At 49.7% G+C, this 13129-nt stretch overlaps 1 protein-coding gene across 1 annotated transcript in view; it reads right to left on the reverse strand.

Annotated features, from left to right (window-relative positions):
• Nucleotides 1-3789: 3789 nt before the first annotated feature.
• Zan (zonadhesin) overlaps nt 3790-13129 on the reverse strand; it is a 92032-nt gene continuing 82692 nt past the window's right edge. Inside the window, exons 73-81 of the mRNA XM_076923298.1 lie at nt 12821-12992; nt 11932-12102; nt 9422-9561; nt 7763-7962; nt 7530-7668; nt 6024-6164; nt 4159-4294; nt 4011-4051; nt 3790-3927 (exon numbers count right to left, since the gene is read on the reverse strand). Coding sequence (XP_076779413.1) covers nt 3890-3927; nt 4011-4051; nt 4159-4294; nt 6024-6164; nt 7530-7668; nt 7763-7962; nt 9422-9561; nt 11932-12102; nt 12821-12992 — 1178 coding nt within the window. The 3' untranslated portion in view covers nt 3790-3889. The remainder of the gene's footprint in view (nt 3928-4010; nt 4052-4158; nt 4295-6023; nt 6165-7529; nt 7669-7762; nt 7963-9421; nt 9562-11931; nt 12103-12820; nt 12993-13129) is intronic.

The following is a 13129-nucleotide window of genomic DNA, read 5'->3' on the forward strand; positions in this document are numbered from 1 at the left end:
GGTCAGGTCAGGTGGTGGGATTATGTACAGTGTGGGGAGGTGCTGGATGTTGGTTCCCAGCCCTAAGGTGTTTTGTTTGGGTTGGTGGGAGGTGAGTCACTGGCAGCTGGTGCTAACTGCTCCAGCTGCCCCTGCCAAGAGCCTCAGGCACCTCCGGGGTGGGGCTGCCACCTCCAGCCCCTCCTCTGTCTCCTCAGCTCTGGCAGGGGGCTGTGTGAGGGAAGCCAAGCTTGTAGCCCCTAGTCCTACCCTAGAACTACTTTAAAAAGACAAGGGGGGCACAGGTGACAGTGGGGGGTCCAGTTAGGTGTCCACAGACTTGGGCTGGATGTCCATAGCCCAGGTTGGTTTAGTGGTAATGGGAGAGCCAGCATTGGCTTCGGCGGAAGGTGGGGAGTGGTTGAAAGGGGGGCCCTCACATGTGTGTACATATGCCAGGGAGCTCCAGGACAATTCCTCCATTCAAGATGCTGCCCAGGCAGGTTTGCCTGGCCTCCTGGGAAGGGGAGGGGGGAGCCGCTCCAATGTGTCTGCTACTAACTTCTCCCTCCCAGACAGGAAATGGAGGATGGGGTCCATACCCCATTCCAGCCTCCCCACTTCCCCCCCGCTGTGGTGCTTTCTCAGCCCCCTCTGCTCCTGGCTATGCCTTCCCATCGGGACACCTGCAAGGGCAGGTCAGTGCAGGCTAGCCTGACTGAGCCGCAGCTTTTCTGAAGCATCTGTTGATGTGGAGGGAGTGCAGAACCTCATAGCACAGTGTCCCAAGGCAGTGTTCCTGTCTGTCATTTCCCTGTGTGTGTGCCTGCATGCATGTGCACAGAGTGAGACACACTGAGACTCTGCAGGTTCTCTCATTGCCCTGCAACTGGCCAAGTGGGCTAGCTTAGTCAGTCAGCATGGACTGAATTCTCTTTCTTCCCTCCACAGTTCTAGAGGGTAAGCCCACACCACCACTCCCACTGGCCCCTCCTCCACTGCAAACAGAACCCTAATCCTAGAGCTTACTTGACTGAACTAGCCTCCAGAGCCCCCTACCCCTTCCTGTATTTTGTAAACCAGGGCTTGCTATATAACCCAGGCCAGCCTGGAACTTACTATCCTCCTGCCTCAGCCTCTGGAATGCTGGGATTATGGTATGAATCACACTAAGTCCTTTGTCTCCTCTCCCTGGGTGACATTTAATATCCCTGGAGAGTGGGAGGGGCTCACTATTACCAGGAAGGGGAGTGTCCCCGGAGACACTAATCCAGCCAACTGCCTTCCGGCTGCCAAGCAGACAGCCTTGTTAGATAGAGTGACCTTCAGAGAGCTGCTACGGGGAAGAACGAAGATGGAGGCCAAGGCATCCGAGCAGTACAAAGATGGGGGGCAGGTGGAGAAACTGGGCTCCAGGCAGGAGGCTAACCTGCAAAGGGGCAGTGCCTTCCTGTTAAAGGGGATTTATGCTGTCCAAATGAGGGAAACCAGGCCCATGTAGGGCAGGTCCACTCCTCTCCTGAACCCTTTTCATACTCATACTGGGTTTGTCTGGCTTCTGGAAAGGTCTCCAAAGGTATGGTTGTCACACAGATTGGTTAATAATATCTCCCTGAGCCTCTTATCTCCCTGTCTAATTCATGCCTGGTTGTCTTCATTACAATCGTGATTTCTCCTTCAATACCTCAAGCAAGGAGTAACCCTGGAGACAGACTGTCAAGAGTGTAAATTAGACACGCTGGCCTCCTTTAGCTAAGCCAGGTGGTCACTCCTACCTGGTTGTCAGAATGGCTCCCAAAGCTTGTCACTCCACCCACAGTTCCCATAGTAACCTCCTGAAGGGCTCTTTAGAAAGAAAGGAAGAGTCAGGGATACCCTCTGGGAAAATCCCAACCGGAAACACGAAACCCAGAATGTCTTTGCTTCCCTCTAGCTCATAGGCTAAGTCCTCTCAGAGCTCAGTGAGCTCCAGGTCAGCGAGGCTTACATAGCAAGCTTGAGACCAAACATGACCTGAACTTGGTCCCTAAGCTCTGCGTGGTAAAAGGAGAACTGGCTCCCGCTTGCTGTCTTCTGACCTCTACATGTATGTGTGAGCACTAGTAAAGAAAAAAACAATAAAGCCCACCAGGGTGATAGAGAGATGGCTCTGTTGGTAAAGTGCTTGTCACATAAATGAGGACCTGGGTTTATTCCCAGAACCCATGTAAATGGCAATGCACACCGACAGTGGGGCAGCTACAGAAGGGAGGTGGAGCCATGGAAACGGGCTGGCCAGGTAGCCTAACTCCATGCCAAAGTCTAATGAGAGACTCTGTCTCAAACAAAAGGCTGTCCTCTGACCACTCCATCACGAGTGTGCACAGAGAAGCGTGCGCCTGCGGAACGACATTTCTTCCTAGTGGCTACATCCTGGCTAAGGGAGCCACTTGCTCAGGAAGCCATCTTGAGCAGAAGAGATGGCTCCATGGCTAAGAGCACTTGCTGCTCTCCCAGAGGACCCAAGTTTGGTTCCCAGCACCCACATCAGCCGGCTGACAACTGCCAGTGACTCCAGTTCCAGGGAGTTCAGTGTTCACTTCTGGCTTCTATGGCCATGTGCATATACACAGCAGATACTCCCTTTCATATATACATACACATAAAATAAGTGAAACAAAGTTATGACTCAGAATGCCCTAAATGGAAGCTCCCTAAGGCCCAGGAAGTAAATGATTCTGTCCTAAAACGGACAGAATGCCCTGCCTCGTTCCTTCTCAAGCTTATATGAACAGCAAGGGCTGCCGAGAACGCTCTCAGACAGTTCGAGCTGCCCGGAAGACACACCCTCCAGCCCGCCAAGCTGCCTGCAGGCTGTGCAGTGAGCACCAGGGCCCCAGCTTTTAGGGACCAACACAGCTACCTTTGGGTCATTTCCGCCACTGTGGATAGCCACTCATCTATATTCCTGCAAGCGATCTCAGCAGACTTATCAGCCCAGCACTCTGGACTGCAGGGGTGTCACTACTCTGGTTCATCGTTGGTTCCCTGCCTGTGGGAAGCATGTTTGTTCATGACTTTGCAGGAATGGTGTTACATCTGTACACACATGTACACACACGAACACATATGTGTACATGCACGTATGTATGCATTTTAAAATGGGGGCTCTTGGATGTCAACGGGAGCAAAAGCAATGTCAACAGGAGCTGGAGAAGTGGCTCAGATGGTGGAATGTCTGCCAAGCATGCACAGAACCCTGGGATCTGCCCCTAGCATCAACGGTGTAGAGATGTATGCCTGTAGTTTCAACAGGCAGAGGCAGGAGGATCAGGAGTTCAGAGCCATTCTCAGTGATGTAATAACTTGTCTTATTAAAAAAAAAAAAAAAAAAGACGTGCACAGGTAGAGTCTTTCCTCCTGTCGTGAGGCGTCTAGGGGTATAGCTTATTTTTCCTTCCAGAACCTTCCCTCCCTGCCTTTTGTCTTCCATTGCTGGTGCCCTACCAGAGCTGAACAGGCCGTCTGACTGTGGCTTTCAATGAGTGACATTCTCCTTCCAGAGACCTGAGGTTATCTCCCAGGGACATTCCCTGCACAGCACTCAGCCGTCAGGGGGCCACACACACCTGTCTCCCTTTCCTATTTCTCTTCAGCTCCCAGACTGCCTGCCTCCACCACAATCAGGGAGAAATGCATATCTAAAAACATTAAGCCTGGGCCTATCGGGGTATCTCGGAGAAGAAGGCGACTGCTGTGAAGCTTAAAGGACCTGAGTTTGATCCCCATGTCTCACAAAGTAAAGGAAGTGCTGCACACAAATTGTTTTCTCACCTCTGGGCATGCGCATGCCCATCCCCTCACAATAACAGTCATAAAACAAAGAGTATTTAAAAAAATAAAATATTTTTTTTCTCTGTTTGAGGACAACTCAGAGCTCGGTGGCTTTGAAGGTAGGCGCTGGAACATCTGAGGAGAGAGCAAGAACACCCACGTTGCAGGAGGACGCAACTCTTGGCTAGGACGCGCACACCCCCAGGGCTGGTTCTCACCTGTGTCCAGCCTAAGTGTGCTTTGTCTCAACAGTTTCTCCCTAGAGGGAGTAGGGAACAAATGGGAAACAAGACTTTTGTGTGTGTTAGGCCCCACCCATTGACTACCCCGTCCCCACTTACGCCCCAGACCCAGACCCGGGCTTACCCTCTCCTCCTCCTCCTCCTCCTCCTCCTCGCCAAGGTAGTTCTTGTCATCATGTAAACATACACTCTGGGCAGTAAGACAGGGCCTAACACCATCACAAGCACTCCTGGCAGGATGGCCACTAATCTGGATGTTTCTGGAAGGAAATAGCAACGGCCTTGGGGCATTGGCTCAGTGGGTAAAGTTACCTTGCAAGCACAGATCCCACAGCCAGCTGTGGTAACGCATGCCTGTGGTCCTGGCAAGAGCAAGATGAAGATGTGAGGTGAAGACCGTTTGTGTGTGTGTGTGTGTGTGTGTGTGTGTGTGTGTGTGTGTGTGCGTGTGTTTATAAGCATGTTCCTGTGGAGGTCGGAGGATAACCTGCAGGAGTTTTGTGGGGCCCTGGGATCAAATTCAGGTCATCAGGCTTGGAGACAACCACCTTTACCCCCTGAGCCAGCCTGTCAGGCCCAAGAGCCCCTGTCTTAAATAAGACATCTCAGCATCCACACCCAAGGTTGTCCTCTGGCCTCTGCATTCATATGGTGTCTGTGCATACTCCCTCCTCCCCCCATGCACAACAGAGACAGGTGGGAGGGTAGGGGAGACTGGAAGAAGCACTTTCTTTTGTTACTTAGCTGTCAGATTAAGGCATCTTGTCCTCCTAAGTCTCTTGGTGCCTAGTTCTCCCTGCAGGAGGCTCAGGGACTTGAAGAGTGGAATGCTGTCCCCCAGTAAGCCTTACTATTTCCAGTCTCAGCCTCACAGGACCTCACAAGGGCTGTCCACGCCAGGTGTCATCTGGAGCTTTCCCCGTGTGCTGTCTTCATCTTTTGAGATAGGGCCTTGCTCATGCCCAGGCTATCCTGGAACTCACTATGTAGCCTAGGCAGACTGGTCTTGAGCTCAGGGTGATGGACTCTCCTGCATCATTGACTCCTCCCCTCTCTCAGTCTCTCCCTCCCTTCACACACACACACACACACACACACACACACACACACACACCACCACCACCACCACCACCACCACCATCAAGGGAGTGCTAGGGTTCAAAGAGAAGATTCAAGATTGTTCCACTAGGAGATGGGCAAAAGACCATTGAGGACTGTTGTCTTGCAGATTTGGGGGGGTCACAAAGCGACGTGACCCCCCAAATTATACTTCCTATGTAAGATATTGTTCTGTAATACATATTTTAGGGGGTTTTAACTGAGACAGGGTTTCATACAATCCGACTAGCCTCAAACTCACTATAAAGCTGAGGATGACCTTGAACTCCCAATCTTCTTAACTTCACCTCCATCATACTAGTATTACACGCCTGTGGCAGTGTCCCTGAGTGTTACACATATGTTATGTAGTGTAAAATACATGACCCGGTGAGGCAGATGCATAGGTTAAGGTGCTTGGCACCAGGCTAGGAACCTGAGTTGGACTGAGGGTTTCACATAGTGGAAGGAAAGAGGTGATGTCCTTGGGCTGTTCTCTGACCTCCACAACAAACAAACAAACAAACAAACAAATAAATAAAATCTGTCAAATATGTAAAATATAATACTATATGGAATATGTTATATAACTGATAGTATAATGACTCATGTTATCTAAAATATATAGCATATTAACATAATTATATATTTAACAGATATTAGTATAATGCACTCAAAATATTTATATATAACCATAGATTATATATGTGATATGTAACTATATATTTTATATATCATATGTGATATATAATGTATAATAATGTCTATGATATCTTGCTTGTTATATGTTATGATAGATTAATGTTATTGTATATTATACATATCAGTGTCATCTCTATCACATACCTACGATATATTATAGATATTATGATATGAGGATGTGGCTGTTACCTAGCTTTTTTCTGGTCATGATATCTTGAGGCTCTGTGCAGAATTCTCCTCCATAACCGAAGTCACAGTGGCAGATGAAGGTAGCCCCCTGCTCCTCACACTGGCCATCATTGTGACAGGGGTTCTGTAGACACGGGCTGTCTGCAAGGGCAGAAAGGTGTGAGAGGGTCCCAAGAGGATATTCACAGTGCAGGAGAAGGCTGGCCGTGGGACAGGCCCCAGGGGAGAAGGCAGCAGTCGCTGGAGCCTGACCTGTGGTTCACTCGGCAATCTACACTTTAGCCCTGCTACCCTGGGTCTAGAGAATTTGCTAAACTTCCTGGAACCCCAGTTTCCTCCTCTTCCTCCTCCTCCTCCTCTTCCTCCTCCTTCTTTCTCTCTCTGTTTTTCTTCTTCTTCTTCTTCTTCTTCTTCTTCTTCTTCTTCTTCTTCTTCTTCTTCTTCTTCTTCTTCTTCTTCTTCTTCTCCTCTCTCTCTCTCTGTTTTCCTTCTTCTTCTTTCTCTGTTTTCCTTCTTCTTCTTCTTCTTCTTCTTCTTCTTCTTCTTCTTCTTCTTCTTCTTCTTCTTCTTCTTCTTCTCTGTCTCTATCTCTGTCTCTCTGTCTCTGTCTCTGTCTCTGTCTCTGTCTCTCTCTCTCTGTGTTGGTATGGTATGTGTGTACATGTGTGTGTGAAGGTCATAGATAGTTGCTATCTGCCCTGCCCTTTTTAGAGACAGGGACTCTCATGAACCCGGAGCTCACTGATACGTCTAGGCTGAAAGCCTGGAAACCCCAGAGATCCATGTTATGTGTAAATATGAGTGTATATGTGAGTTTATATGTGAGTGTATATTTTAGTGTCTATGTGAGTGCCTGCTGTATGTATGTGTACCATGTGTGTCTGGTGCCCCCAGAGGCCAGAACTGGAGTTACAGGCAGTTGGCAACTACCAGGTGGGGAGTGGGAACTGAACCTGGGTCCTCTGCAAGAGCAGCAAGTGTACCTAAGCACGGAGATATCCCTCAGCTACGCTTAGCTCTTTAAACATGACCCAACCCAGGTCCCTCACAGATGTGCAGGAAGCACTTTACAAACTGTTGTGCTAGCCTTGGAATCCTCTCCCTCTTGAGAAAGAGAGACAGACAGGGTCTCACTATGTACTCCTGTCTGGCCTGGAACCTTCTATGCAGACCAGACCACACTCACAGAGACCCACCCGCCTCTGTCTCCTGAGTGCTAGCTAGGATTAAAGGTGTGCCCACTGCCATGCTTAGATGGAACCCTATTTTTCATTGCTCATAAAGTGGGGTGTCATACTTCCCACTAGGTAAGGATTAAAGTTGATTCTGGGGCAAGCACTGCATGTCAGGTAATAAATACTTGATAAGAGAGGGTCCTTTTCCTTCACCCCTCCCTTCAAAGGAAGGTGCAGACTCCCCGAGACCAAGCAGGAATCCCACCCAACAGGGGATGGGGAGAGAGGGAGGGTATCCCTGGTTTTAGATTGCAGAAGGACCCAGGCTTACCCTGGTAGCAGCCTCGAGTAAAGTTGGCCACCATGCAGGACTCCCCAGCTCTGCAGCCATAGGGCTCACACAGCAGGATCCCCTGGCTTGCACAGGTACAGTGCTGGGAGCAGTCGCTAGTTACAAAGCTGTCACCAAGCTGGAAGAGAGAAGGTGAAGACAGGAGCCAGTCTAGATTCACCCACGGTCCCCTTCTCTGGACCTGGGCTCCCAGGCCTCTATGCCAGCCAGACCTTGTAATAGATGCCATCGGTGGTGCAGCCACAGTGTGTCACTGGGAGGCTCTGCGTGTCACTGTAAATGTAGCCTGGGAGGCTGGCACAGCCTTCCACGCAGGGGCCTTCACAGATCTTGGGGGTCACAAATTTGGCACAGGATGCTGGGCAGGGTGTCATGCAGCGCTGGTACACAGTATTAGCAGGACATTTCATGGCTGAGGGGACAGAAGCATAGTTAAGAGCAGCCTGGCCTTGGGTCCAAACAAATAAAGGGACTGGTGGGCAAGAAAAAGAAAGAGGTAGATAAGGTCACCCAACAGAAATCCCTGCAGACAGGGAGCCCAGGACAAGCAGGCCAGGTCTGGGACACAGACGCGATGGAAAGAGATGAACACTGGGCATAGTGTATTGTAATTCCAGAACTCAAGAGCTGAGGTAGAAAGATCACTATGAGTCTGAGGACAGCTAGGGTTACAGAGTGAGATTCTGTCTTCAAAGCCAAAAACAGGAGCTGGAGAGATGGCTCCACTGTTAGAGCGCTTGCTGAGAGTCCTGGTTCTGTTCCCAGGTCCCACATGGCAGGGCACAACCGTCTGTAACTCTAGTTCCAGGGCATCTTCTAGCCCTGTGGGCATCAGGATGTACACGGTACACAGAATGCATGCAAGACAAAGCACTCACATGTATACATTAAATAAAAATGAGCAAAATCTGTTTTTAAAAGTCACCCCAAAACATACACATGGAGTCGAGAGAGAGCTGATCCAGTAAAAGTACTTCTGTGCAAGCATGAGGACCTGAGTTCAATTTCTAGCCAGGTGTGGTGCCATGTGCTGGTAATCTTAGTTCTGGGGAGGTGGAGACCTGAGGATATTTGGGGTTCACTAGGCAGCCAGCCTAACCTAATCACTAGGCTCTGGGTCCCAGTGAGTGTCCCTGTCTCAAAAAACCAAGGTGGGGCCAGGCAGTGGTGGCGCAGGCCTTTAATCCCAGCACTTGGGAGGCGGAGGCAGGCGGATTTCTGAGTTCGAGACCAGCCTGGTCTACAGAGTGTTCCAGGACAGCCAAGGCTATACAGAGAAACCCTGTCTCAAAAAACAAAAACAAACAAACAAACAAACAAACAACAACAACAACAAAAAACCAAGGTGGGTTAGTGACAGTGCTGGTAAAGGACCTGAATTAGATCACACACACACACACACACACACACACACACACACACACACACAATACATGTAATTGACCCCCATAAACAAAAGAACAAGGTAAATGGCTCCTGTTCCCTGTTTTCCACACATATGTATGCATACACCCAAAAAACACACGAACACAACACACACACACACACACACACACACAGAGAGAGAGAGAGAGAGAGCCAGAGAGCCAGAGAGACAGAGAGAGACACACAGACCTAAATAAAATTAAAGAGAAAACTCAACAAAAATATGAGGCAGAGAGGAGGAGGAGGAATGGGATTGGACAGTGGAGGAGAGTGGGCGGGAGAGGGGTCTGTCTGCAATCAGTTGCTGTCTTGAACCTGAGGATGGAAGAACCAAGACCAAGGCCCAAAGGCCGTGGTGAGGCTGGTGGCGGCAGCAGAGGGTAGTTGAGCCGAGGATAGAGTGGCTAAGGAGTCAGACCAGCTGCTGGGTAGTGACAGCGTCTCACCGCAGTGTGTGTGGTCCCGCCAACCAGTCATGTTGGCCCCTGCCTCCTGGCAAATGATGGCATAGCCACTGAGGATTCTGCATCGAAGTTCCTCTTCTTCTTTGGTCTTCCAGCCAGTGCACATATCGGACATACAGCGCCTGTGGAGGGGAGGAAGGGGATGAAGGGTGGAGTGGGTGTGGTGCTAGGGAGGGGAGCCAATGAGATCCGGCCTTGCTGAGAAAGGGCCCAGTCAGAGGAGAGGCCGGGAGCTGGGGAGATGGCTCAGCTGACAGAGTGCTTGCCTTGCTTACTGTTTGATTACCGGTATCCATGTTAGCAAGCAGGGTGTGGTGATGTGTTTGTAGTCTCGGTGCTGGGAAAGGGAGACAAGAGGGTCCCCGAGGCTCACCGGCCAGCCGGCTTAGTCTAATTGGTACGCCTTGGGTTTGAGTTACAAACTTCATCTCAGAAAACAAGGTAGAATGTTAGAAGCCATCTAGGAAAGAACAAGGCATGCGAGTGAGTTTTCTGGAGATGGCCCACCATTTTGCATGGCCTTCGATGTGTGAGCTCTAGGATACAGGGTCCTTATAGGCTTCATCCCAGGATTGGTTCTTGCTGCTGAGATACCTTTCCTGTCACTATTGCATAGCCTAACGATTCCTGGACATCAGCAAATGTCCTACAGATCAACATGAAGATAAACTTTCATAAACTGATGCTGTTTAGATGAATTAATGACTATAGAATTTCTAATTTGATTAAAATATTTTTAAGAAAAAAAGTTTAAGGAGATGGTTTTAGTTGTTTTGCCAGAAAGACATAATAAATTAGAATCAAGAATAGGATATGGTCCGTCCTCATAGAATACTAAGACTGCATGATGAGAAATACAATGAGCCTTCACAATTATACTGAGAAGAGAAATAGACTTGGGACAGATTTGTGATCAAGGAAAAACATTCATTCTAGGTCAGGTCCAAGGATGAAGCCACAGGTATGCACCATGATAAAGCAAGGCTGTGTGAAACTGTTGTTTTGAACGTATACTGAGCTTATAGAATGAAACACTGCTTTGAACTTACTGCTGGCATCCTTCTGTACCTCCCCTTTTATGTAACATTTTATCTATGAAGTAGGTAATTCTTACACAGAGAACTTTCTATCTAAAAGCTATAAAAGGCTAAAGAAATAATACAAATTGGAGTGTAGCCATTTTCTGTACTTCCAGGGTGTGTGTTTTTTCTGTGTGAGTGACTCTCCTTTCTCTCTTTCTTCCTCTTCTTTTCTCTCTGGCTCAGGAAGAGAAAACAAACTCCAAGCCTCTTGCCTGACCATGAGGGGCTCCTGAACCAGAAAGGAGAGAGTCTTAGCAATTAAGCCTTTTTCCCTTAATCCCCTGCTGCTGAACACCAGGAGTTAATGTCCAGAAGTCAGCTGCATTAGACCATAAAATAGCAAAGAGTTAAGAAAGAAAAAAAATGTAACAACTTGCCACCACAACTGCCAAGGTCGCTGCCTTCCCCAGGAAACCCTGTGATGTCAGGAAGGTCCCCAGCAGTGGGAGCTGGGGAAATGCTCACTGAGTAAAAGTACCTGCTGTTCAAGATGAGGATCTGGGTTCGAATCCACACGCACATGCCTAGAAACCCTGCTCTGTGGACCGTGAAGACAGAAGAATCAATGGGGCTCACTCTCCCACAGTCTGTCCAAAAAATAGTGAGCTCCAGGTTCAGTGAGACAGGTTCGGTCTCAAAGGAATAAGGCAGATCGTGACAGGGCAGGACACCTTGTCAGAGCATGTGTGACAGGGCAGGACACCCGATTTTCAACTCTGGTTCCCTGGCAACACATATCCACATTCACACTCACAGTAAAGGAAAGAGAGCAAAAGATAAAAGCCGAGGCTCTGGAAGGACACATGGTATTGTACACTGAACGAACATACCGCCCTCCCACAAATCTCCCTAGATGGATGGATGGATGGATGGATGGATGGATGGATGGATGGACGGACGGACGGATGGATGGATGGATGGATGGACGGACGGATGGATAAAAGCAAGCAAGATGGGGATGCAGCTTAGTTAGTAGAATATTTGCTTAGCATGCATGAAGCTCTGGATTCGATCACCTATACCACATAAACCAGGCATGGCGGTGCTCACCTGTCATCTCAGCACTTGGGAGTGGAGGCAGAAAGATCAGAAGTTCAAGGTCATCTTTAGATTTAGCTATGTATTAGTCTAGGCTACATGAGGTCCAAATAAATCAGAATAAAACAGATTAAAAATAGCAAAGAGGAGTTTGGAGCCTCACATAGAAAGTCGGTGGACTAGAGGTGTAGCTGGGGTGTGGGTGGGGGCAAGGCATGTGATGGCAGAAAGATAGTAGACAGAATGCAGGGAGTCAGGAGGAAACAGGAGGTCACAAGAGAAAAGAACCCAGTCAGCAGAGCTACAGGGGATCAGAGAAGAAAACCACAGCAGGAATCTGGAGTTCTTGTAAGTACTGGGCCTGTGACTCACTGCTCGAAGGGTTCTGGGGCTATAATCTGGTGACAAGCAGCAAAGGGGCCCTGGGGGTCCACAAGCACCCTACAGGCCTGGGTGCTACTGATGAGCGCAGTATGCTCTGGGCTGCATTCTGGTTGGAGAAGGTCAGGCTCTTCGTTTCTTCCCTCTTCTTCTGGTAGGGCCCTGAGGTAGGGATAGCAAGGGGCAACATGAGGCTCTGGAAGGAGAAAGAACAAGTCCAGGGGAAGGTGGAGCGAAGGACAAGGGCATCATGGGTATTTCCAATGAGCAGCTGTTCCCAATGGTTAGTAAATAGACCAAGTGACAGAAGGTGCTTCTGTGCTGAGGACCAGAGGGTAAAAGGAATGAAAAAGGCTGGCTAGGAGATATCCAGCTCAGAGGGAGGTTACCTGAAGAGACTCCCCCAGTGAGGGGCTGGGGGCGTGGCTCAGTGGTAGAGCCCCTGCCTAGAATCCCCCAGTGAGGGGCTGGGGGCGTGGCTCAGTGGTAGAGCCCCTGCCTAGACTCCCCCAGTGAGGGGCTGGGGCGTGGCTCAGTGGTAGAGCCCCTGCCTAGAATCCTCCAGAGAGGGGCTGGGGGCGTGGCTCAGTGGTAGAGCCCCTGCCTAGACTCCCCCAGTGAGGGGCTGGGGGCATGGCTTAGTGGTAGAGCACCTGCCTAGAATCCTCCAGAGAGGGGCTGGGGGCGTGGCTCAGTGGTAGAGCCCCTGCCTAGACTCCCCCAGTGAGGGGATGGGGCGTGGCTCAGTAATGAGTACTTTAACTCCCAGTAATGGATGAGGAGTGTGGCTCAGTGCTTGCATGCCCGACATCCTCTGTTCAGTTCTCTACGTCTCCAGTGAAAGAGCGTCTTGCTCATCTCCCTGATTCCCAGCCCTCACCTTGGGAATCGGAGGAAGGCATGTATCACCTTCACCTCCCAACTGTTGCCAAAGACGTGGACACTTGAGGTGATGGTTCCACTGGGCAACATGAACTCATTGGTTTGGTCCTTGTCATAGTTTCCACACAGGCCCCGTATCAGCCCACGGTAGGTGGTAGGCAAGGAGATCACTGCAGGAAGGAGATGTCCTGTGGTGAGCTCAGCTCTGTCCTCTCATTATGGAGCTGAGGGCTCTATCCCGATTGTAACTTCTCCCCAGGACCTGTCTGTCTGAGCTGTGCCTTTCCATCTTCCATCCCAGGACCGA

The sequence above is a fragment of the Arvicanthis niloticus genome, chromosome 24 (assembly GCF_011762505.2).
Source record: "Arvicanthis niloticus isolate mArvNil1 chromosome 24, mArvNil1.pat.X, whole genome shotgun sequence".
NCBI lineage: Eukaryota > Metazoa > Chordata > Mammalia > Rodentia > Muridae > Arvicanthis > Arvicanthis niloticus.